Here is a 25,867-nt window from a genome sequence, read left to right as displayed (position 1 = left end):
TTCAAATTGCTTGTTATTTGAGAATTTGTCATTTTATTGATTAATAACTTTTTGATTAACATTTTTGCCTTTCTCGAATACTGACCACAATCGCATAACTGTCCCATATGAATAGGAAATCCAGCAAAGATGGGACTGATATTCGATCATAGGCAGTATACTAAGTATACGTGAAGGCTATATGATCGCTTCAAAACCGAACTTTTGATAGAAGGCTCGGGGGCAAATAGTTTTATATACCAATCGACTCAGCTCAACGAATTGAGGTGATGTCTGTATGTGTGTATGTATGTTAGTGTATGTGTACAACATTTTGTAGACACATTTTTTAGAAATTAAAATTGACCAGATCGGACTATGGGCTTAGAAGTTATGGTCAAAATTCTATTTTTATGCACAAAACACGCTAGAAAATTCTCACTCATATTTTTTTTGTGATTTTTTGGAACGAGGAAGGCACCAACGCCGCTAGGTGGATTAATGTTTTTGCCTTTCTCGTACAACAAAGTTGTACCGAAAGGCTATAAGACTACTCCAAAAAACAATTTTTGATAGAAGGCCGTGTTATATACCGATCGACTCAGTTCGACGAATCGAGGTGATGTCTGTATGTGTGTGTGTGTGTGTGTGTCTATGTGTGTATGTGTACAAATTTTGTAGACACACTTTTTGGAACTTAGCGTTACCCGATTTACTCGCAACAAGTTGCATTCGACGGGGAATGCGGTCCCATTGTTTGCTATTGAAAATTGGCTCGATCGGACATTGCATTTCGGAATTATTGAAAAATCATTGTTTTTCCCAAAAAAATTCAAAATCGAAATTTTGTTTTTCAAGAATGGTATGAATGCATAGTAATTAATGCAAAAACACGCGAAATGATAGAAAATATGTGATCTATTCCCCTAAAGTGCTTTTTGACCTTTCTTATGTGATTTTTTTAGTACATTTTACGATGCACGAGAAAGGCATCATCGCCGCTAGGTGGATTAATCTGTTTTTTTTTTCATATTGATCCACTGTGCAATACTTGATCTTGATAAAACATATAAAAAATATGATTGATGAACCCTTTCTGAGAAAGTCAGGTTGTTTTCCGAAAATCGAAATTTGATAATATATGAAATATGTTTTTCTACACAACATTATGCCACCAAAACTACTTATTACTAAACTTCTGCAATAAAATTTAATTATATAGGTTGGATAGATTCGAAAAACTATTGAATACGACCCATAAGGGAAAATTTCCAGTGTACTGTATCTCAATCCAGCTTTATCTTGAAAACTGTAGCACTTTAGATAAAAGCGCCGTTTTCGTAGGGAATATTGCGTACTTTCATAAAATCAAGCAATAATGTTAAACAACATGTTTGAACAATTTTCACAATCCACCTTTGTTTAGAAAACCATACTGAGTTCAATAAAGCTTTCGAATTACACGGCCCATAACCGTAATAGTTATAGTTAATGTTTTTATACGTGACAAAACTATTGTGGCAATTATCAAACCTATAACATGCATACCGACCAAAAATAAAATTGACCGTCATAGAACAGTCATCACACTTAACAAAGAGCAAACGTATATTTATCCCTGAAGAAGACATCGATTCCGATGTCGAAACGTTGGACGAAATTTAAAAATTTGTTCTAAAACCGTCAGACTGCATAGCCGAAAGATCTGAAGAAATAATAAACACTAAAAACTAAAAACTAAAAACTAAGAACTGAACAATTTTTTAATAAGAAAATTATTTTGAGCTTTTTAGTGGAATGTCTTCACTTGTCATAAGACGAGTTAGTACAATCCCATTGAATTCCACCACTTAATTGTATCTTGACAGATACGTATTTCGACCTCAAATGTAAGGCCGTCTTCAGTGTCTCGTACTTGACTCGACTCAAGTCAAGTCAAGTACGAGTCAAGTACGAGACACTGAAGACGGCCTTACATTTGAGGTCGAAATACGTATCTGTCAAGATACAATTAAGTGGTGGAATTCAATGGGATTGTATAAACTCGTCTTATGACAAGCAATTTTTTTTACCGTGCATATTTTTACATAGACTTAACCATTATCTAAAACATTGCCGCAGATACCAAACGATCGTACCAACTATTTTGAGTTATATCTTCTTGAAAATTGTGAAGGCATTTTTACTTAGGTTCTTTTTGAAAGTTAAAAAAGAGTCAAAATGATTAATCAGTTTTGAAAACCATTTATTTTAGTATTAAAATTTGTCTATGACGAATTTCAGGCAATTCTACAATACTAATGCCAAGCTTTGAAAAAAAAAATCGTTAGAGAATACTTGTCATAAGAAGAGTTTGTACTATTCCATTTGATTCCACTACTTTATTGTACCTTTGACAGATACGTATTTCGACCTCAACAGTAAGGCCGTCTTCAGTGTCTCGTACTTGACTCGTTTGAGTGGTGAAAGGAGTACAACATAAAAATTAAATATTAAAATGTATAAAAATCGAGAAAATATTGCCTCCACCATAAATCAACACTTTGAAGAAAATTAATATGGAAGAGGGTAGGAACAGCAAACATTTTGAAAAAATAATCCATCTGTCAGTGGAGGTGCCTTTCTCGCGTATTATAGAATTATTATTAAAAACCCAGATTAATCCACCTAGCGGTGATGATGCCTTTCTCGCTCGTTCAAAAGGGTTGACAAAACATATTTTTCACATTTGTTTATGGCAGCCTTACTTTGTACCGTTAAATGCTCAAAAACGATCCATAAAAATGAAAAACGATCCATAAATAACATCTGAATGTTCCATAAAACGCTACCTTAAATCCAAAAAATAGCTCAGGCGTATCCATAAAGATTAATTTTAAGATCCATAACTAAGCATAATTAAGCTAAAAAAAAACCAAATAATTATGTACCTTTTAACATGATCAAGAAAAACAATATCATTCCTGCTATTTTCCCATCATCCATTTGAAAAATGATCCATAGAAAACTACATTTTGATCCATAAAAATACAATTTTGCGCAATTTTTATCGTGATTATGATCCAAAACTTCGGTAATATGATCCATAGTTTTGGATATATGGTCCATAATGTTGGTCATTTGACAAACTTTCGAGTGTTTCTTGTTTTGAAGTCAGAATCCAGCTTAGGCTTCTGGCACCCATCAATAAGTTAGCCTTTTTAAAATTATTGTTTTGTAGTATGATTCTTCATATAGATAAGAATTCATTTTTTGTTGATAGCAGTTCCGTTTTTGTCATTGACATTCAACCACTTTTAACTAAGATTTACGAATTTGATCCTACTTAATAAAATTTGAAGGGAATTCTACTATAGTTGCTTTTCTTCATATGGAGAGCATTTCGGAGTGATTAACCGAAGGTTTTATTAAAATTGATTCATATTAATTTGTTTTTGTATATATTATAATGAACTGATCTAAAATTATTTATCAGATCACTCTGTACAGGTAAACTATCACTGTACAAAATCTGATAGATTACTCGTGACAGAGTTGGTGTTACCGAAATCAGCATACTTGGGCCAATAATGTGTAATACTTTATATTATACTGATTGCATACCTGATATTATTCTATCAGGAAATCAAAAATCGTTGATTGCCTTAGAGTAATTTGTTATGGATAATTTAGTAGTTTGCCAATAACTCATTCCAGAGGATAAATGTCGAAAAATATTCGCACCAGAAGTCCACCATAAAACACGTTTAAACACGTAACACGTAATCGACAAACTAAATGATCGAACTTAGATTACTACATGATCCAAAACATGCTTGGATTGTAGAAAAGTTTGGATACATTTTCCATTGACTTGCCAAAAAGAAAATTTTTCTTCAAATCCTACCGAATCTCAGCTTCTCCCACATAATCCGAGTGCTATTTGAAATCTTCAAACAGATGTGTTGTCACTATGAATGGGGTTCCAATTGGTCTAGCGAAGTCCAAGATTTAGGACTTATGTATAGCATGAATTAATTAACTATCAAAAACCACACCGAAGGTATGCAAGCGAAAAGGTACGAATATAGTAAGTAGTTATAGAAAATCAAAACCATTTACTAAAATAAATTGTTGTATTTACAAACTAATTGTTAGACCAGCCATGTTTTACATATACTGTGCCAATATGAATCATTTGCTGAAACGCCAGGAAGAATGCATTAAAGAGGATTCAAAATAAATGTTGAAATTGATTCTGAAGTTGCTTCCCTGCACACCAAAACATTATGAATATTAGGTGACATATTTGAATGAATTGACACAAAAGCACATGACGTAAACTCAATCGTATATGTTTTTCAACGTCCGATGATTTAAATATGCCACGGAACCTAAAAACACAGCACCAGGTGCGTTGCCGCACGAATGCACAAGCAGCCGATGATCAGTGCAAATTGCGTATAACCTGTTATACTTCGATCACCACTCATCCAAGAAGTAAAGGTAGCTGAGGGGTAACGTTCTAGCCTCTCACTCAAAGAATCTGTGTTCGACGCTCGTTCGGTTCTTATTTTTTTTTCAAAAACATATTTATAAACAATTTTTATTTTCTATAACTCAATACCATATTTTTAAAACGACTTCTCTGCGTTTGTAAACAAAGATTAAAACATCGATTCGTCAAATCTGAGAGGCGAGAGCACTCCCACGCAATCCAACACCACCAACAGGTAGCCGAAGTATAACATATATATGTTAGACTACATATCTACACATGTCTTTTAATCGAAATAATTAGATTTTCATGTTGCCAATCTAAAAGAAAAATAAATTTCAAACCCGAAAAATCTAAATATATTCGGCTAAAATGTGTTTTCACATTTTAACAATCATTTTAAATTTGACGCCCTTCACCCTTGCCGGGGTGATGGGCCAATGAAACGTGTTGGTGATGCTTCCTTCTGCAATATTCATCCAATTGCAAGCGACTGAAGCGAATGCAGTGACGTTTTATTTTAGTATTAGCATTAATTTTAGTATTAAAAAAACTAGAGAACAAAAAACCCGGGATATAGAACAAAAAATGTTTCCAGTTGACAAACATTCGAGTGCTTCTCAGTTTGAAGTCAGAATCCAGCTTAGGCTTCTGTCACCCAATCAATAAGCTAGCCTTTTTAAAATTATTGTTTTGAATAGTATGATTCTTCATATTGGTAAGAATTCATTTTTTGCTGATAGCAGCTTCGTTTTTGTCATTGACCATTCAACCACTTTTCAACTAAAATTAACGAATTAGATCCGACCTTATAAAATCTGAAGATAATTCTACTATGATTGCTTTTTTCATATGGAGAGCATTTCATAGTGATGGTACGAAGGTTGAATTAGAACTAATTAATTTTAATTTGCTTTTGTATCCAAAATCCAAAAGATCCAAAATTATTTATCAGTTCACTCCATACAGGTAAACTATCCATGTACACAATCTGATAGATTACTCGTGAGTCGTGACAGAGCTGGTGTTACCTAAATCAACATACTTGGGCCAATAATGTGTAATACTTTATATCATACTGATTGCATACCTAATATTATACTTAATTAATTTATTAATTATCAAACCTATACATTTAGTAGTTTGTCAATAACTCATTCCAAAGGTTGAATTTCAAACATCACCCACCATTTCTAGTGCGAAGATTTATACAACTCTGCCTTATTGTTGTTTCTTTTGCACTAATAACAAAATGAAAGCGCTGGTTGCAGTAACTTATACTGACTAATAATAACTAATAAATTTTTTTTTTATCATTCAGTATAAGCTATTACAAACTAGTGCTTTAAATCGATTATTAGTTAAATTAAAACAACAAACTGTAGGGCAGAGCTGTCGAAAAATTGTCGCACCAGAAGTCCACCATAACACACGTTTTGAAATTTAACCTCCGGGATGAGTCATCGACAAACTAAATGATCGAACTGAGATTACTACATGATCCAAAACATGCTTGGATTGTAGAAAAGTTTGGATACATTTTCCGTTGACTTGCAAGAATGGAACATTTTCTCCGAATCCTTCCGAAACTCAGCTTCTCCCACATAATCCGAGTGATATGTGAAAACTTCAAACATATATGTTATCACTATGAATGGGGTTCCAATGAATTGGTCTTGCGAAGTCCAAGATTTAGGATGATTTAGCATGAATTAATTAACTATCAAAACCACACAGAAGATATGCAAGCGAAAAGGTGCGAATATAGTATGTTAATATTTGTAGAAAATCAAAACCATTCACTAAAATAAATTGGTTTATTTCCTAACTAATTGTTAGAAAAGCCATGTTCTACATGTACAGTGCCAATAAAGATTATTTGCCGTAACGCCAGGAAGAATGCATTACAGAGGATTCAAATTAAACGTTGAAATTGATGTTGCTTCCCTGCACATCAAAACACTATGAATATTAGGTGACATATCTGAATGAATTGACACAAAAGCACATGACGTAGACTCAATCGTATATGTTTTTCAACGGCAGATGATTTAAATATGCCACGGAACCTAATCACAGCATCCGGTGCGTTGCCGCACGAATGCACAAGCAGCCGATGATCAGTGCAAATTGCGTATAACCTGTTATACTTCGATCACCACTCATCAAAGAAGTAAAGATAGCTGAGGGGTATCGTTCTAACCTCTCACTCAGAGAGTTTATGTTCGATACTCGTTCGGTCCACTTTTTTTTTCGAAAACATATTTATAAACAATTTTTATTTTCTATAACTCAATACCAAATTTTTAAAACGACTTCTCTGCGTTAAAGATTAAAACATCGATTTGTCAAATCTGAGAGCCGAGAGCACTCCCACGCAGTCCAACACCAGCAACAGATAGCCGAAATCTTCACCTATATGTTAGGCTACATATTTACACATGTTTTTAATCGAAATAATTAGACTTTCATGGTGCCAATCTAAAAGTAAATTAAATTTCGAACCCGAAAAATCTAACTATTTTCGGCTAAAATGTGTTTTAACGTTTTAACAATTATTTTAAAATTGACCTTATATCCCTTACCGGGTGAAATAAAAAAGCAACACCCGGCCCCCATTTTGTTTACTCGCTTCCGTCAGGGCCAAAGTGTGTTGGTGATGCTTCCTTCTGCGATATTCATCCGACGGCAAGCGACTGAAGCGAATGCAGTGCCGTTCGCTCCCGCCGAAATGTGCTTGCATAGCGTCCTCACGTACACCAGCTGCGCTCCCATACGCTGATTGAACGCCACAAAAATAGCTGCCACGTGAGAAGTTCACTCGTATATAGGGTATGCGAGCGCATGATAGCAAAATAATAGAAAAAATGGGAATGATTTAGGTAAAGAGAAACGTTATTAATTATTGAACAGTTTTCTCTTCGTTAGAGGTTACCCAAATAAATACTTATAGGGCGATCATGCCTTCAGTGAAGACAATGGGTTCTTAATAATATTGTTCATCATTGCATTTCTTAACGTTTGCTTTACTTGAAGCGACACGTTGTAGTTATGCCATTATGAATACTAATTGAAAACAATAATTTCCCCAACAAATTGGCTTTTCTACCTATATACTGCCGCCGCAAGCGTAACTGTTCCACATTTTCTTCCATACAAAATCAATATTGGACGATTATGCTTGCGACGGCAGTATAGTGGAGCTCATTTTACCTCCTAGAAAATTAGATTGATTAGCAAGACGAAATGAATCCAATTTTATTTCTAGCAAATTCAAAGTTTGTTTATCAGTTAATGCATTAAAACTATCAATTTAGAACCACTATTGATTTTATCAAATATATTTTCTTTCATTGATTCAATAATACTTCCAATATTGGTACCGTTACCCTAGCAGAGTGAACTTTGTGGCTTTGAAAAGAAATGAACGGATACCAATTTGATGAATACTCTACAACTTATATTTACTCATACCATGAGTGTCCCGATGATTTTGTGGTAGAGCAAGCGCTTTCCACTCGAAAGGTCAGCAGTGCGAATCTAGGAAAATTCAGTGTAGAACATTTTGCTATTTTTTTATACGCAAAAACAGTTTTTTGGCCATAACTCCAGATTGCGATGAGCTATTGATCTAATTTTCAATAGCAAACAATGGGACTGAATTCCGCGTCGACTGCAACTTGTAGCGAGCAAATCGGACAATGGGAAGTTCAAAAAAATGTGTCTACAAAATTTGTACACATACACACATACACACACACACATACACACACACACACATACATCCACACATACAGACATCACCTCAATTCGTCGAGCTGAGTCGATCGGTATATAAAAATCGGCCCTCCGGGCCTCCTATCAAAATTTTGTTTTTGAAGCAGTATTATAGCCTTTACGTACACTTAGTGTACGAGAAAGGCAAAACACATAAGAATGGTCAAAATAGCACTTTAGGGAGATAGATTCAATGATTTCCACATTTATGTGTATTCATTTGAATTAAATTTTTCAAGAACTCCGGAACGCAATGACCGATGGATTGAATTTGCAATAGGGAAAAACAAGACAACTATCTGTGTCTAGCAACTCAGGAAATGCCAATAACGGGTCTTCTGCCTTCTAACTAAAGTTAAGTTTTGCATCCTTTACGTATTCCTAGTATACGCTAAAGGTAAACATATTTATGTTGGCCTTGACCTTAACCACTTAGAAATTTACAAGCTGTGCCTAACAACCATATCATAAATAGTGTTACTGTCAAATTTTGATTTTTTTTAAATGACCACCGGATATTCTCGGCAGGCAATTACACCCCTCATAGGTCGCAATTGCACCTTTAAGTTCAATTTCAACTAGCTGCATCGTGAATTCTCGAGTAAGCAGTAAATTTATGTTTCTACACAGCAAAACATAATGAAAATTAAATGACAACTAAAACAATGTCGAATGTAAAAATAAACTATATTTGATGTAATTAAACACGTCATGTAAATTTAAATTTATTTTTATTTAAATTTAAAGGAAATCTGTTTTTAAACGATCGTGATATTTTGAATTTAGGTTTGAAATTACAGCACGTTCATTTATTTTCATGATCCAAATATGTACATTAGGGTGTCCTAAAAAACACTAGGGTCGAGTTGTCATGGTGCTCAAGCTTTATATGAAAAATAATCGCATCTGGACCGAGCGATTAAAAAACCTGTTTTTTGCTCTTATTGTTATATATTGGCATATTGTGCACATTATGGCACATTGTGCATTAAAATAAACGTAAGTTTTCATAATTTTTCTGGCTGAGTATTTTTAATGTTTGAGTCTGTGCCAGGAAAAGAACCCTGCCGGGAATACCATTTTGATATGATAGTGGTTGTTCTTTGTGTTCTTCAACTTAATTTATGCACGATTGGATGTGTGACAGGTAGGGCGCAGAACATTCCTGAAATGTGCGGTCAGTGAATTAAGAGTTCGCGTCCAAACGTGCTTCGTCCAGCATGCAGAAAGGGCGTGTGCTCATCGAAATAAATATTTGTTTTGCTTCGTGATTAATTAATCAGCAAGTGAATGCGTGTTTGTTCGTGTTTTCGTGAAGTATGCAGAACGATCGCACGATCAATCGAAATAATTTGTTCTGCTTTGTGCGGCTGGTAAATAAATTTATAGATGCGCGTTTGGTCGTATTTGAGGTTAGCGCGCCGGTCCGATAGAAAGAACCATAAATAGAACATTTTACATGCGCATAATTTTATCCCATCGCTCATCGAAGTGAATACAGATAATTTATCCTTTGTAACTAGAACGATATCCTATCCTATACAATCGTGGAGATGCAGAGGTATACTCGGTCTCTAGTAGTAACGAGAGTTGGATTAACAATCCTTCCCTTTCTATTTGATCGCAAGAACGTGGCCGGCGCCGTTATTGACTGAAAATATTTGAGCTCCCAACATGTGTACATTACGAAGTACGATTGTACGAATTGTACGGTCATAATGCTCATGCTCATTTGACCAAAGGCTCATTGCATAATACCGTGTTTTGGACCAAATGTGATTCGTTCAATAACATCAAGTGACTTATTTTTTCTAATTTTATTTGTTAATGATCTATTACATGCATTCATCTTTTAGAGCAGGCGATCTTTGTTCTCCTGTTCTCTCCCTACGTGGGGTTCGGGGGTTCGTTCTTTCAATTACTGGATCTCTTTGGCCATCAGATCCAGAGCCATTGGCCTCTTGAAAAAGTCCAGACCAGAAAAGTCCGTCATTTCGGAACCCGGTATCACGCTCCACCCGGAAAAATAAATAGGCCAATAAGTATTGGATATAAAATTTATATAATTGTTGATCGCTATTGAAATTGATAAGGATCGTCCATTGATTTTAAAAGTTATTGAGAAAATTATGGATCGAGACAAAATGGTTTCATACCACACATTTTAGCAGTTTTCTTGGAAATCAGGATATTTTTTTTAAAGATTTCATTTTTGTATTTTTTGATTGAACCTAGAACCTAGAATCAAATTTTACTGAAAGCATCTTTTTAAGATATGTTTTATGAATATATTCAAGGTGTCTTTGTTAGGGCTCTTGTCAAAAGTTGGGCGAGTGTCAAAATAGGAAAGCAAAGATGGAAATTACGTTTTTTGATGAAAAAAAGTGTACGTGCACAATCGACCTTCGAGTTCACCGAGAATTGCTCATTGGGTTATTTTTCTAGCTGTTAAACCATGGCGCAAACACTAACGATAGTAATTTACTAATAATCATGCTGCATGATTGATATTTTTAGGGAAATTTAATTTTTGGTAATTTTTTTTTTTCGGAAAATTTTATAATGTTGGCAAAATTATATTTTTGGGAAAATGTTAATTACGAATACGATATTCTCGGGAAGAAGTTTTTTTTTGTTTTTTTTTTTATGGAAGCACAGATAAATGGCGAACTAGTGTTAATTAATTCTAATGGGAGGCATGCTTACTGGCTTTCTACATCGTTGAGGCTGTTAGTATAGCTTTAAACAACAGATAGTTTGCTAGATGGCCTGATAAGGAACAAAATTGAAGAAAACCAGTACAGTAGCCCTTTTTAAAAGAATTGTTTCAAAATATTGTCGAAATTGTTAAGTGGTATTTAGCTCGTGATTAACTCATTAAGCAATAGTTTGTTTCTCAAGCAATATCTCTAAATATGTGAAGAACTTATCAGTCTGTGTTTTTGCTAACAAATAGAATATTGTTTGAATAACTTAGGCACATATGTGCTGGAATTTTTTTCGTAATATTAAGTTGGAAGATCATGAAAATGTTTACATACAATCGATAGCTTTTGTCAACAAAGGGAATTCATTACGCAACCTTCGTCAATCTACTACCACGGTATTATAATCATGTTTTCGTTCCCTCCCCTCAACAACCAGCACCCCTACTATCCTAAGTATGAACCAGACGCATACATCGCATCCTCCGAGCGATCTCGGGCCGTGACGGGCGATGCACCTTCACTGCAATCCAGCTACGACACCTACAACACCCCCGGGTTGCGGCCGTACTCGAGCGAAACATATCCTAATCCCGGTAAGTACCCGCTTCGGAATCCCGGCCAAGCCGACTATGTTCTTATGTTTGCGTATATAAAAGTCACTGACCTCTAAGCACTGGTTTCCGCGAAATAGCGAGCAAGTCCTCTGGCCGCGGCGAAGCGCGGAGCGGAAAAACGACCACCCCGGGAAGCCGCCAAAAAGTTTTTTTTTGTTAGGTCTTCGGTCCTCCTACCACTGACTGACTGACGCGGGCGCTCTGCCGCTGTTTATGCTCGCATTTTTATGGCTTAATGGGAAAATCGATCATCATAAACATAACCTCTCCACGGTATATACGCGATCCGCTGGTGCAGGCAGACGGCACCGAAATTTGGTGGATTTTTTTCTTTTTATTTTGGACTGCTCAGCTGGACAAGAAGTTTTGCGTGTTTTTTCTGCATTTCCTTTTTGGAATGGTGCACCTCAATCGAACATGAATCATGCGTTACGGAGGAATTGAAATTCGGGAATTATCATGCAGTGTAACGATTACTCAACGGTTTTTGCATCAAGTGTCTCATCTCGAATGAACCGAAACGGTTCTTCTTTCATAAATAAAGACTAGCGAAACCCAGTCGCCATGAATTACTCCGCGCTGTCAGGTGAAATTTTAATGAACACCTTTCGTTTCCATTATTCATCGTCTGACATTGGGATGGTGGAAGTGCTATGCACCGTTGCACAGTGTGCCGACATCCGAATAATCTCCCAGACGATGAGCAAATGACAAATATAGAGGGTACTGTCGTAGAACGCACCAATTAAGTTGCTTCGATTTTTTAAGATTTCAAATTACCTTAAATTTAAACCAATTTACTTTCCTTCCGATTTCTTTGTAATTGCAAAACATGTTTTGAACTATTTTTTGCGATTTTTTTGCTCAAAATATAGTTTATTACAGCATCATAACTGCTATCGCGAGAAACCGAAGAATTCTAGAAACTGAGTGCAAGTCAACGAAGTTTAAACGTACATAGATTTATGTAAGACAAAATTAAATGCTTGAAAATACTTGAATCGAAGTTTTGAAAATTCTTTTTGAAAAAAATGCTTTGAATTGGTATTCATCTATTACGAATAAGTCAAATATGAGTATGAAATCATTCTCCCCATCTTGTTCGTTTCGTACAATTCTCCCCTAATGGTTCTTCCGCTGCCTGACTGGTGATGCCCTAGACTGAGGCGCTGCTGATGCTATAGTTCGAGGCATTATGAGAAATTCCCCAAGCAAGAACGAAACATAAGCCCAAGACTTTAGTGCCATGCGCAAAGGAAGTCAATTTTCTCGGTTATTCTCGGTTCTCCAGCGATTCGGACACGGGAGCAGAAGGCTAAGGGCCATGGGTTCCAAAGGGGAATATATATTTTCCGCTCAGGTAACTGACATTGCGTCTCCATCGTCGGAAGCCATTGTTCGTCATAGCTGCCGGTGCAGTTCATATCCGATGGATAGACTACCGACATGAATGCTTCATCGCTATTTATTGACTCTCTTGCCGTCAGGTTAGCTCCGTGTATACACGTTACTGTTTTTGTTTACGTTCTTTAATGTAAACTTGGATACGCTTCCGAATGGATTATCTTCCGTGTGTTCTTTTACTCGTGGTCGTCTCAACTGACTGTTGCTTCGCAAAGGAAGGGAGCTACATTTTCCAGTTTATTTGTACAATGGCTTCAACCACGGAACGCAACAGAGGGGCCAGATTTCTGATTGGCGAAGTCTCTCACACTGATTGACTCGTTGAACCTTTCCAAAAATAATAAACTACAAGTCGATTCGTGATTCGGCATACGGTGCATCACAGCAAAGGAAAGGGGGGAAACTTCAAACTGCAATTTCTGCCTGGCAACGTTTGCGCACAGAACAACATGGCAACAACAAAGCAATGGCATCAACGGAGAAATCTTCAGCGACATCAACATGTATCGCTTGGGAAATGGGGGTGTAAATATTTATAAATCTTCGTTGTAAGCAATGTGGGTCCATATGAAATAACGAGCTGATTGGTTTGATCCATTGGTGTTGTGTTCTGGTGCGAAATTTAGAATTGTTCGTTTTTCCCTTTTGTCGTTCGGTAATATTGATTAATACTGTCTTTCATTATTTTGCTAAGAAAAATTTCTACTTTTGGTACTGTTGCATTTGGTACATGCATTTGGTCTTACGGATTTCTCTTACGATTAGTGACCAGGCAATGGGATTTTACTTTAAGATCTGGCTGTCAAAAAGCAGAAGCTACAGAGTCCGCCTACAGAGTCCGCCAATATTCGTCAAGAGGGACGCGTAGCGAAGGGCACATGAAAGTGCACAATCAAGCTGTGCCCAAATGGACAGAAAATGTTGGATTTCTCTTACGATTAGTGACCAGGCAATGAGATGCAATGAAATTTCACTTTAAGATCTGGCTGTCAAAAAGCAGAAGCTACAGCGGCCGGAGTGAAAGGACAAGTGTCCGCCAATATTCGTCAAGGGGGACGCGTAGCGAAGGGCACATTAAAGTGCACATTCAAGCTGTGCTCAAATGGACAGAAAATGTTGGTTGAAACGAAGCCCAAGTACTACAGATTGCTGGGTTTATTGAAAAAAAATTTAGAAGCTTAAGTATTTTATATCTCAACGACAGGAAGGTCGAGGATCTTGAGAAGCTGCCGATAGAATCTAGACTGATTCCCATCGCCAAATACAAGATGGCAAGAAAGCATAAATCTCGGAAGTACCGTGGCCAGCTCTATTTGGTTGACATGCGACACGGATCCATTATGCTGAAGGTGCTAAAGATATTCAAAGCGATCGACAGCACCTGTGTTGAGTGGCAACGGTATAGGCCGGTGACGTCACGCTATGCATGAACTTTGGTCATGGCACCAGACATTGTAATTTGGCTCCCCGTTGCATCAAGTGTGGTGAGGCTTACCAACCAGAGAAATGTCTCTGATACATCATAGCAAAAATACATGTTGCATATCAAACAGATTGAAGTCTAAAAGTATATCCAGAGTGGACGTGACCATGAGTGACCATTAGACCACCGCAAACGAGCGGAAATCCTAAAGATCCGTAAAAAGGCCAGCAGCAAAAATCAGCCAACGAGAAAAAACTCCGGCACTCAATGCGCAAAATTTCCCCAAACTCATCCCTCGGTAGGTGCATCCAATGCATTACCAATAGCCTCCATTACCTTATCTAGGATTTCGGCATCAAACCGAAAATGATTCAACGCCATCTAAGAATGCGGTTCCACTCTACACGCCGGAGCAGCCACATCTACAAGAAAGGTGACAAACAGGACAAAGCGATATCCCAAATCATCTTCCGACGTCTATCACCAATAGTAAATGAGTTCGTGGGGAGTTATCGAGACAAAAAAAAAAGAAAGTTGGCTTCGTTGACGACCGCTTGACAATGGATAAGATCTTTTCTGGACGACAATTCTTCAAAAAATATCAGGTCCCAACGCACCAGATGTTTATCCATTTCAAGAACAGCTTTTCCGGGAAGCTTACGAGACTTATAACATTCCAGTTCGTTCGAATCCCGCCGGGGACTGCGACAAGGTGATGGACTTTCGGTGGACTTTGTGCTACACAGATAGAAAAATTCACTAAAATTTACGCTAAAAATCATGCACATAAATGGAACGCCATTATTAGCGTAATTCCAAACGGGTCATAGCCTAAATGTATACAATATTTGACGTGAATCTTCAATATTGTATACAAGTTGTAAGCAATCTTGTTAGGAAGAAGGCCATTTCAGCGTAAAATAGCGTAAATTTCCGCATGTCAAGTTTTACGCGCTGTTTATTTTTCACTATTTTTTTCTGTGTAGTTTTATGTTTTATGCGGGGAGTGGGTTGTACAGGCCGAGGTATGATTTTCAACAGATCTAGTCAATTTATTTGTTTTGATGTATATCGCCTGAAACTTATTTACTCATGGGTCCTGTACACCCCGAGTGTAGCAAAGGGCCAACTTGAAAAATATCCATCCTGGGATATGTCCAGCTATCTTAAGCCGATAGCTTAAAAGCCGACTTGGCTGCAGCCAAGTTATATTTCGGTCGGCTTCTTTTATTTATTTATTGAAGCTGCGTCACCACGTGCCTCTGAGTTTAGTCTAGTGCTTGTTTTGTTAGTTGCTATCGGCCTTGTTGTGAGGCCATCAGACACAAATTCAGTACCGTAGGTATTGTAAACACTGATACAGACCATGTTTCACCAGCCTATAGCAGCACTGATTTCACGTTAGAATTAAAAATTCTAATTTGATGGTCCACTGATCTGCCTGTTTCTCCAGATATTTCTTAAACTCGCAAAGTCAGCTCTAGCTTGCTTGATCCGTGCGCCTATTTTGATCTTGATACCATCGCATCGTCTGACGCCATTTGGCTACCAAGATATTGGAAGCTTTCAACATTCCCAAAATTCTGATTGTCCGGCTACTGTGAAACTGGAAGGGGTCGCCGTGTTCACATCCAACGATTTGGGTTTGTTGATGTTGATGACTAGACCTCAGAGCGCCGTTGAGCAAGAAATGCAACGTCATCCGCCAATTCGAAATCTTTGAGGTGCTCCATGGTTATAGGCTGCCATAGCAGCTCGCGGTTCGGTTTACGATCAATCGATCGATCGATCTTCTCCTGAATCCTAGGATAACTTTGCATAGAACTTTGAGAACGGTACACAGGCACATAATGCCCCGCCAGTTTTTATATACAGTGGACTGGGAAAGTTGTGGCGTCCCAGATATCACGACAAAAACTATATAAAAGTTGAGCGTATGTCATGGGGTTAACATTGAACATCACGGCTGATATGCGATCGACCCTTGCGGCTTTGTTCGATTTCGTGCATTGGATGGCAGTATGAATCTCAAGCAGTGACGGAGCTTTGGTATTGACACGTGGTTACCAGTCACGTCTTTCACGGGCATCATTGCGTTCATCTTCGCGCCGCTTAAGCGTCGGGAGATATCGTAGAAAAGTGAGCGGGTTATTTGGCATGAAGTCATTTCGCATAACAACTTTTGGCATAAGGTTATTTGGCATAAAGGCCATTTGGACATAATTGTGAACAGCGTCAAAAGTGAGGATCATTTAGCATTACGGACATATGGCATATTTTTTTTTGTGCCCACTAAATTAGTTGCTTGACTAAGCGGTGCGGAAATAGCCGGAATGACATAGGTCGTTATTAATATAAGAAGATATAATCATTTCGTAGAAAGCATTAATTTGCGTCGAATAATAATTAATGGTAAATGTTATTCCTCAATTGGATGGTTTGCTCAGTGAAAGCCAAGAATTATTATGTTTTCGTCTTAAAATAAAAAACAAAAAATCCCTCTGTTTTGGCTTTTCTGGTCATAGAATTTATAAAGTGGAGTGATTCTACTACATCCGACGTTTCGACCTTTGGTTTTGGCCTTCATCAGGATAGGGGCCGCTATATGTCTATCGCCTCCCTATAACCCTCTATCAGCAACCCTATAACCTCCCTGAAGAAGGCTCAAACCAAGGGTCGAAACGTCGGATGTAGTAGAATCACTCCGCTTTATAAATTCTATGACCAGAAAAGCCAAAACAGAGGGATTTTTGTTAGCTACCCTGGTCGTTCCCAATATAAATAACTTAAAAAATAACGCAAAAAAATAAAAATAAGCGCATCCAAATAGCGCTTGTCTGGTTTAAGGTCCCTCCTCACAGAATCCAAGATTTAAAGTGCTCGCGTTTTCGGAGGCACACCACTCGATACGGAAGCAACGCAGAACTGTCCTTTTTCATTTTTTCACGCATGCTGCGACGCAGCAAAGCTGAATCAACAAAAATGACAGTTGTGCGCCGCCTCCGTATCGAGTGGTGTGCGTTGCGTTGCGTTGTAACGGAGTATTTCGTAGATTGCATACTGATAGTTGTCATGTATATTCTTTACCTTTCTTACCCCAATTGCTTATGGATTTCCATTTGGGATTCAATGGAAATCCAATTGGGGGTCCAAAATGATAAAACATGAAAGCTATCATTGCCGGCCACGCCCATCTTCTCCGTTACTAGGAAAGGGAAGGAAATGATGATATGACATCTACTTAACGAGAGGTCAGCGACTCACCGACGCCCTCATAGATGTCAAGGAATTGGATGGTGGGTAGGGTATGTGGTTTAGGAGTATCATTATAAGCAAATGATAGAAAATTTGTGGAAATACTTTGGGAGTGACTTTGCTAAGAAATTTATGTCACTCCATTATCCTTGCCGATGATTTTCCTCGGATGGGGCGAAGGTATTAGCCTTGCCCTGGCTAATAGCCTAGGTTTAAGCGCCTTTGCTCGCTCTCTGAAACGAAAAAAGAGCAAAAAGAAATTAAATTCCCCCTCCCCCCTGATATGATAATGATTTTGATCAACAAATGAATTCTAAGTGGATGAATAAATGATCAAACGGCTGTAAACAAGCCTCTATCATTGACACAGGTTTGCATCGCTACAGAAAATATGCTGCTTTTATAATCCATGGTTCCCTTATGAGGTTAACTAATACAGTTTGTGCAATATAATACAACTAGCGTCACCTAAATCCAGAATTTTGGCTTGACCAATTAAATGAACCTTTCAAATATTAACTAGATGCTGTTTCAGTTCCCGAAACACTGTGCTTTGAAGTTTATCCATATAAATAACATATCCATAAATATCCCTCGTTTGTTTCGTACATTATTTCCATGGAACAAACAGTATTCGTTCGTACATATTTTTTTTTGGTTAGTTTATAAGTATGAATGGAAAAAGGAACGAACTTACCAAAGTAGTTAGTTACACATACTACCAGTACCGTATAGGATCTTCCGCACCGTTTAATAGTTCTTGGTCGACAGTCCGTCCTTCTTGTCGAGGCAAACGTACAACCATCCGGTTCCCTCATACGGCGAATGTTGTCTCATAGGGTATACGCTTTGGAGGTTTCCAGCATATGGCCGGTCTGAGCGACGACGATGTTGATCTCGATGGAGGTTAGCGGGGATAATTCGGTTGCTGGGCGAACACTTTCTTGGGTAGCACTAGTCAACAAATTATTGCGCGTCGATCTTCATTTTTGTGGTTTTAAGTCAGACAAGACAATTATCAGACAACAAACTTTACGCAATAATGAATAATCCAGTGATTTTTTTATCCACAACACTGAAGCTCGTTTATTCGGATTCATCAAGTGCACCTTATTCACATAATTGCGAGGACCACATCGTTTGGAACACATTTACGTACCACCATATTGGCCATTGGAAAACTTTTTGCACTATATTATAAAGTTTATGCATGTTCCTATACGTCCGAATCGTCGATTGAGGAATTGCATTTATTCTTGAGATGATACTTATTAAAATAAAATCACTTATTTCAGTTTTCATAAAAATGACAAAACACGACCAGAGAATTTTACAGGCGTGCTCGCGGCCACAGATTGCTTCGATCGCCTCCGTATCGAGTGGTGTGCCCCCGAAAACGCGAGCACTTTGAAACTTGGATTCCGTGAGGAGTGACCTTAAGCGACTGGATGTGACTCCTTCTTTGAAGGTATGGTTTTGTTCGGAATATGGCAATGGTGGATGTGATCCCTTCTTTAAAAGTAGGCATCTGTCTGGATGTGATCTCTTCTTTGCAAAGTATGCTCTTTCCGGGATTAAGGCAATAGTAGATGTGATCCCTTTTAAAAAGTAAGTCCTTGCCTGGACTCAGGCAATGGTGGATGTAATCTCTTTTTTAAAAGTAGGCGCTTGCCTGGATTAAGGCAACGATGGCTGTGATTCCTTCTTTGAAAGTAGGCATTATTCCGGGATAAGACAATGGTGATGTGATTCCTTTTTTTAAAGTATACGCTTGCCCGGATAAAGGAAATGGTGGAGTGATCCCTTCTTACAGAATTGGCGTTTGACCTTTTTACAATGCAAAGGCGGATGCGATTTCTTCATAAAATATAAGCCTCTCCCCACATTATGGCAATGGCGGATGTAATTCCTTCTTTAAACGTGGCCGCTTTCTCGGTGGAAGGCAATGATGGATGTGATCTCTTCTTTAAAAGTAGGAGTTAGTTCAGAATAAGGCAATGAATGTACGCGTTTTCCTGGAATAAAGCACTGGTGAATTTACTTTTATTATTACTCTTTTAGGCCGTTACAAATATTTAATTAACATTTTGTCCTACTGGTCTCCAAAGGGTCAAGGGAGGGGGATAATAAAAAATAAACATTAAAATGAAAAAAATAAAAAAACTCCTCGGATTTGTTAAAGAATGTTTTGAAAATTCTCGAAATTATCCGAATTTTATTTTGTTGCCCCCTTAAAAATATCTCTACGGGGTCTGTGTCATTTGACATAAAATCATTTGGCATAAGTTCATTTGGTTTAAAGGCTATTTGGCATAACGGTCATTTGGCATAATTTTAAACTGCAATAAGGCCGCTACAAATATTTAAAATCTATTTTGTCCCCCTCCCCCTCGGATTTTTTTGGCAAAAAATTATATTTTTAAGGGGGCAACAAAATACAATTCTGAACTAACTCCTAATTTATCATTACTCTTTTAGGCCGTTACAAATATTTAATTAAAATTTTGACCTACGGGTCTCCAAAGGGTCAAGGGAGGGGATAATAAAAATAAACATTTGACATAAAATCATTTGGCATAAGTTCATTTGGTTTAAAGGCTATTTGTCATAACGGTCATTTGGCATAATTTTAAACTGCAATAAGGCCGCTACAAATATTTAAAATATATTTTGTCTCCCCCGCTCGGATTTTTTTTTGCAAAAATTATATTTTAAGGGGCAACAAAATACAATTCTGAACTAACTCCTAATTAATCATTACTCTTTTAGGCCGTTACAAATATTTAATTAAAATTTTGTCCTACTGGTCTCCAAAGGGTCAAGGGAGGATAATAAAAATAAACATTAAAATGAAAAAATAAAAACTCCTTGGATTTGTTAAAGAATGTTTTGAAAATTCTCGAAATTATCCGAATTTTATTTTGTTGCCCCTTTAAAAATATCTCTACGGGGTCTGTGTCATTTGACATAAAATCATTTGACATCACGGTCATTTGGCATAATTTTAAACTGCAATAAGGCCGCTACAAATATTTAAAATCTATTTTGTCCCCCTCCCCCTCAGATTTTTTTGGCAAAAAATTATATTTTTAAGGGGGCAACAAAATACAATTCTGAACTAACTCCTAATTTATTATTACTCTTTTAGGCCGTTACAAATATTTAATTAACATTTTGTCCTACTGGTCTCCAAAGGGTCAAGGGAGGGGGATAATAAAAAATAAACATTAAAACAAAAAAAAAAACAAAAAACTCCTCGGATTTGTTAAAGAATGTTTTGAAAATCCTCAAAATTATCCGAATTTTATTTTGTTGCCCCCTTGAAAATATTATTTTTTGCCAAAAAATCCGAGGGGGAGGGGGACAAAATAAATTTAAATATTTGTATCGGCCTTATTGCAGTTTAAAATTATGCCAAATGACCGTTATGCCAAATAGCCTTTAAACCAAATGAACTTATGTCAAATGACACAGACCCCGTAGAGAAGGCGAATGTCCCCGGTTGCTGCGGCTTTCTCTCCTCTGCAGCTCTCGGCGAGAAAGTCCGCCCACGCTCGCTTGTCTCGTCGACATGAGTTTTTCAACTGTCTAAGACGGGTTTAGTACATGTATCCAAAAAAGTAAAACTAGTTTATATATGGCCCGGGTCCATAGACTTCTCCGACCCCCTGTCTCTAAATCAGGCCCTGCTCGTTGTACATAACACTGTAGTTACCGCATGTGTGACTAAAAACTATGCAAATCCCGGAGGGATGATTGTTCACCAACATGTCATGTTCTTCTACGTTTCTGACGATTGTTCCCAGCTTGTGGGTACTGTCAAATTCTGGTAGATGGTGAACGTTTGTTCATTGGCCAACACCTATCCACGTGGTATATGAATAGCCCCTTAAAAGATTCATAGTTCCACATCCCAAGTATTCAATCACTAGTCCTATTTTCTTACTATGGTCTTAACCGACTGTTCCGGTTCCATGTTTCTGTGCTATTATTATTTACGGCTGCCATGCAGGATCGAGATCAATCTTTTAATTTTGCTGGGGACCATATACAGATTAGCACTCTCGGAAGAAGTATCAACCTCACATTTCCTGACAACGTAAGACCGAAAAATCTATCAATATTGATTAGCCGATCTCTTTAAAGGTCACTCGTATGACCGGTGTCTAACAGGATAGGAATAATCGTTAATAGAAGCTATTGAGCAACAGGTTATGGACAACAAGTGGGGCCTATTTCATGATTCAAAAACTTTATCGCCATGTTCGGCATCCCGAGTGAGTTTCCATCGTCAGTAGCATTTCTATTGTCATCCTCGTCACGTCTCCGTCGGCTGTTCCTGTCCTTACTACTGGCGGCCAGTAGTTTTGAACATCATCCCCCGATAGGCGTCATTCCACAGGTTCGCGTTGGCGTTTTGACATAGTTTTCGAAGCAGGCTTTTCTGGCCTTGCTTAAGGCCAGACTCCCCGCTTGCCACTAGGACGAACGAACTATTAGGCCGAAACCCATCTGGCCGAAAGTCATTTGGCCGAACGGGTCATCCGGCCGAATAGGTCATTTGGTCGAATAGGTCATTTGGCCGAAAAGGTCATTTGACCGAATAGGACATTTGGCCGAATTAGAAGTGAGGTATAAAAAGTGAGATGTCTTACTTCTTACTACTTATTTCCCACTTCTCACTGTGAAAAGTGAGTAGTGCAAGGTGAGAAGTGAGACATCTCACTACTCATTTCTCACTTCTCACTTTTCACAGTGAGAAGTGAGAAGTGAGACGTCTCATTTATCACTTCGCACTACTCACTTTTTACAATGAGATGTGAGAAATAAGGAGTGAGAAGTGAGACGTCTCACTTCTCACTGCTCAATTCTCACTTCTTACTGTAAAAAGTTAGAAGCTCGAAGTGATTAGTGAGACAGTGAGATGTGAGATATGAGGAGTGAGAATTGAGAGACGACTCACTACTCAATTCACATTTCTCATCTCTTGCTTCTCACTGTGGATGTCTGTTCGGCCAAAATATTTTCAGCCTAGTGGCCTTCGGCCGAACGGCATTCGGCCAAACGGCCCTTCCCCCTTGGAATAGCTCGACGCTTCTGCCGAGCAACTCCTTTGCATTCTTCTTCTAGACTCGAGGCAGACTGAAAGACGCGAAAGACTGTAATTGGTCGCCGGTTGCCTGCCATTCCGTGGTCGCACTTTCTTCGGCATTGTAGCGTCGCATAATAGTGACAAAACCGTAACCAGTTCATCATTGTTGAGTTGAAATGGGCGACCTTCCACGCTCGGATGATCGCCACGCTATTCGTAGGAGTAGCTTCCCGGCTTTCTCTCTTACCCTAGATGCCTGTCCTTTGATGGATAGCCAAATGGTTGCTGTTGGTGTAACCCTCCACTGCAAATCGCGGACCAGACTTGGAGAACGTTATGTCGATCATCGATACATTCGCTGGATAGTTGCTTTGGAACCAGAGTTATTACCAAACAGCGTAGGCATACTGAAACACTACGTCAAGTGAGGACTCAGACGTGTTGTTTCAGAAGTATTACCATCGATTAGAACCTTGTTGGTTTGGTGCTTCGGACTACCATTCCGCGAGAGGCTGTAAAGTTTATGCTTCGTTGGCCGTTGTTATTCGATGCTTTATGCAAACTATCTGGTCCGAACACTGGTCTGGACAGTTTCTCCCTTCCTACCGTCCATGTCGCCGATGATATCCCATAGTGGGTATCCACCTCATGTCTGCTCCAGCTGTAAATAGAACATGAATGTTGATGTTGCTGGTTTTGATCAAACGGCCTTTGATCATCAGCGTCCAAATTATAGATTTTTCAGTCGCAATCTGCGAAACCAAGTAGCTTGCACTTTCATGTTCCGGGTATCTTATCGAGATCTTTTCTTCATCGCTTGTATCTCTGTTGAGTGTTTAGAATCATTTATAATGTTGTTCGTGAAGATAAGATTTATAAGCGGCTTTTTGGGTCTGCACAAGCCTCCAATCTCTCCGGGGTGCCATCGTGTTAGGTCTGATTAGATATATCTAGATCCGCTGATTAATTCTTAGAAAAAAGGCTTACGTTTATAATCCCGATATTCATAATTGATAAATGTGATCACTTTTTGTTGTGCATATTTCTGCCTGGCTAAAATTCAAATTGAGATTGCCTTTCATCAATAGGTTTTTATTAACAAGGTTGTCTTCCAAATACGCGTATAGTATTCTGCATGTTTGCCGTGCTACTGTGTTTACTGAAGCAACTTGTAGCTTTTTAAGCACTCTTCGCATCACCATAACCAACGATCAACCATCCATCATTGGGGTTACATCATTGCATGTGCTACGCTTATTACGCTGAACCACCTTTAACAGGATACTTATGCATTTAGTACCTCCGTTAAATTTACTCGTTTAGCAGCAGCAGCAGCACCATCACCGATTAGCCAATTTCGTTCAAATTTTAGCCCTCCCGTGAGCTTAGCTCGGCACCCAACGTGCCCTCACCTGCTGTACTCAGCCCTCAGCTAGTGTATACTCATCGTTACACCTTTCGACAATGTATCGCAAGTAGCAAATTTTCCGCCCATAACAGGCAATTTCCTCAACCGCACGCCCCGGCTTTTGGGGGCTATTATAATGCCTCTCCGCAAATTGTGTTAGGCGGCCGGTTCATCCTTGTATTCAAAGCCCCCCAAGTAGCTCCCCCCCATTAACCGGACTCTTAATTGCCGGCCCGCTCGCAAACGATGTAACAACAAACATGTTTTTTTTTCGTCTTCATTGAAATGGTGGCAATTAATTTAATTTTTATGTTTGGTAATAATTCATAAAAAGAGGATCGTTTGCGAGAGCGCGTAAGCCACAAGTGGTGGGCGAAGGAAAAACCGAACTCGCGGCTCCGGACACGATGATGATGTGTACTGAAACGAAGGCGGAGGAAGGAAAAAAAAGTGCCGAGAACAAATATTCAAGGTTGTGTTTACTATGACGATGCTTTTGCAATTGCATTACACCTGCGAGGTGGGGTAGGTGACGAGTGTTGCGATGTTTGCCGTTTCTATTTTATGATCCACACCGAGCATTCATTGTTATACAGCCTGTTTATTGTCCATTCGTTAAGGAAAAGCATATCGCTTTTGTTTTCGCTCGTATGGTTTGAGCATCGGGTTAGAGAAGGGATTTCTGATCTTTTTAAAAAACCTCATCTGTTGCATTATCTTCTTAGTCGTTTTCCTTAGTCGCTTCTAATACTTTACATAGGAGACAATTATTTGTCTGCTTCTGTTGTCAATTTATACAATTCGATAGCAGACAATCAGCGCAACATTGTGAATCAATCTACCGATTGTGTGTCAGGTGGTCTCGGCGATCTTTATAGTTTCTTTCATCCGTATCAGGTGGTAAGCGACATTTATGAGCTAATTTTCGATTCAATAATTGAATTGTTAAATTAATTTATTGCCCACTTGAGGCTCCCGATGAGGCTTTCGCGTATGCGACGCGACGGAGCAAGTGCGGGCTCTATTCTGGAACACGGTATCGTAAAAAGTGGCCATTAAATGCGCGGAAATGGCTTTTTCAAACAACCGTCGCTCGCTCGGTAGCTTTCGGTAGGGATGGTTTATTGGTCGCGGCAATATCGGTCATGTTTTGACGGCCGATTTGCGGTGATTTGTTTTCACCGGTGTTTAATTTTCCCGAATTAGGCTTGCTCGTTATTCACGTGGGCGCTACTTTGTAGAATTATTGCGCCGTTGTCGGCAAAGATGTTGCTGCGCGAACTGTGAAGGAGTTACTGACGATGTGTTTATTTGTTTTCTTTTTCGCCTATTTTCATGCTTCCATACAAATCAGTCGGTTCGAGCATTTCGGTGGGAGTGAGCGGAGTAGGATCCTGTACACCATCGAATCCGCTGGAATGGACGGGCAATGTGACGGTGCGGAAGAAGCGAAAACCCTACTCCAAGTTCCAGACTCTCGAGCTGGAGAAAGAGTTCCTATTCAATGCCTACGTTTCCAAGCAGAAACGATGGGAGCTGGCTCGGAATTTGAATCTGACTGAGCGACAGGTAAGTTAAAAGATTAGGTTATTTTTAGGTTAAGATTATTTTAAATTCAAATTCAATAATTTTTCAAATAATATTAAATTTGAAGTGATCTCCGACTATGTATTTTATTTGATTGATTATCGATCTCAAATGTATTAAATGTAACAAGGCCGTTATTGCTT

At 38.4% G+C, this 25,867-nt stretch overlaps 1 protein-coding gene across 4 annotated transcripts in view; it reads left to right on the top strand.

Moving 5' to 3' along the window:
- The window catches only part of LOC134219585 (homeobox protein abdominal-B-like), a 155,726-nt gene that overhangs the window by 118,625 nt on the left and 11,234 nt on the right, over window positions 1-25,867 (top strand). For all 4 annotated transcript variants that reach the window (XM_062698367.1, XM_062698378.1, XM_062698359.1 and 1 more), the window contains 2 exons: window positions 11,378-11,534; window positions 25,492-25,706. In XM_062698367.1, the coding sequence (XP_062554351.1) occupies window positions 11,378-11,534; window positions 25,492-25,706 (372 nt within the window). The remainder of the gene's footprint in view (window positions 1-11,377; window positions 11,535-25,491; window positions 25,707-25,867) is intronic.

Source organism: Armigeres subalbatus, chromosome 1 (assembly GCF_024139115.2).
Source record: "Armigeres subalbatus isolate Guangzhou_Male chromosome 1, GZ_Asu_2, whole genome shotgun sequence".
In the NCBI taxonomy this organism is placed as follows: Eukaryota; Metazoa; Arthropoda; class Insecta; order Diptera; family Culicidae; genus Armigeres; species Armigeres subalbatus.
This window is presented reverse-complemented; position numbering and strand designations above follow the sequence as displayed.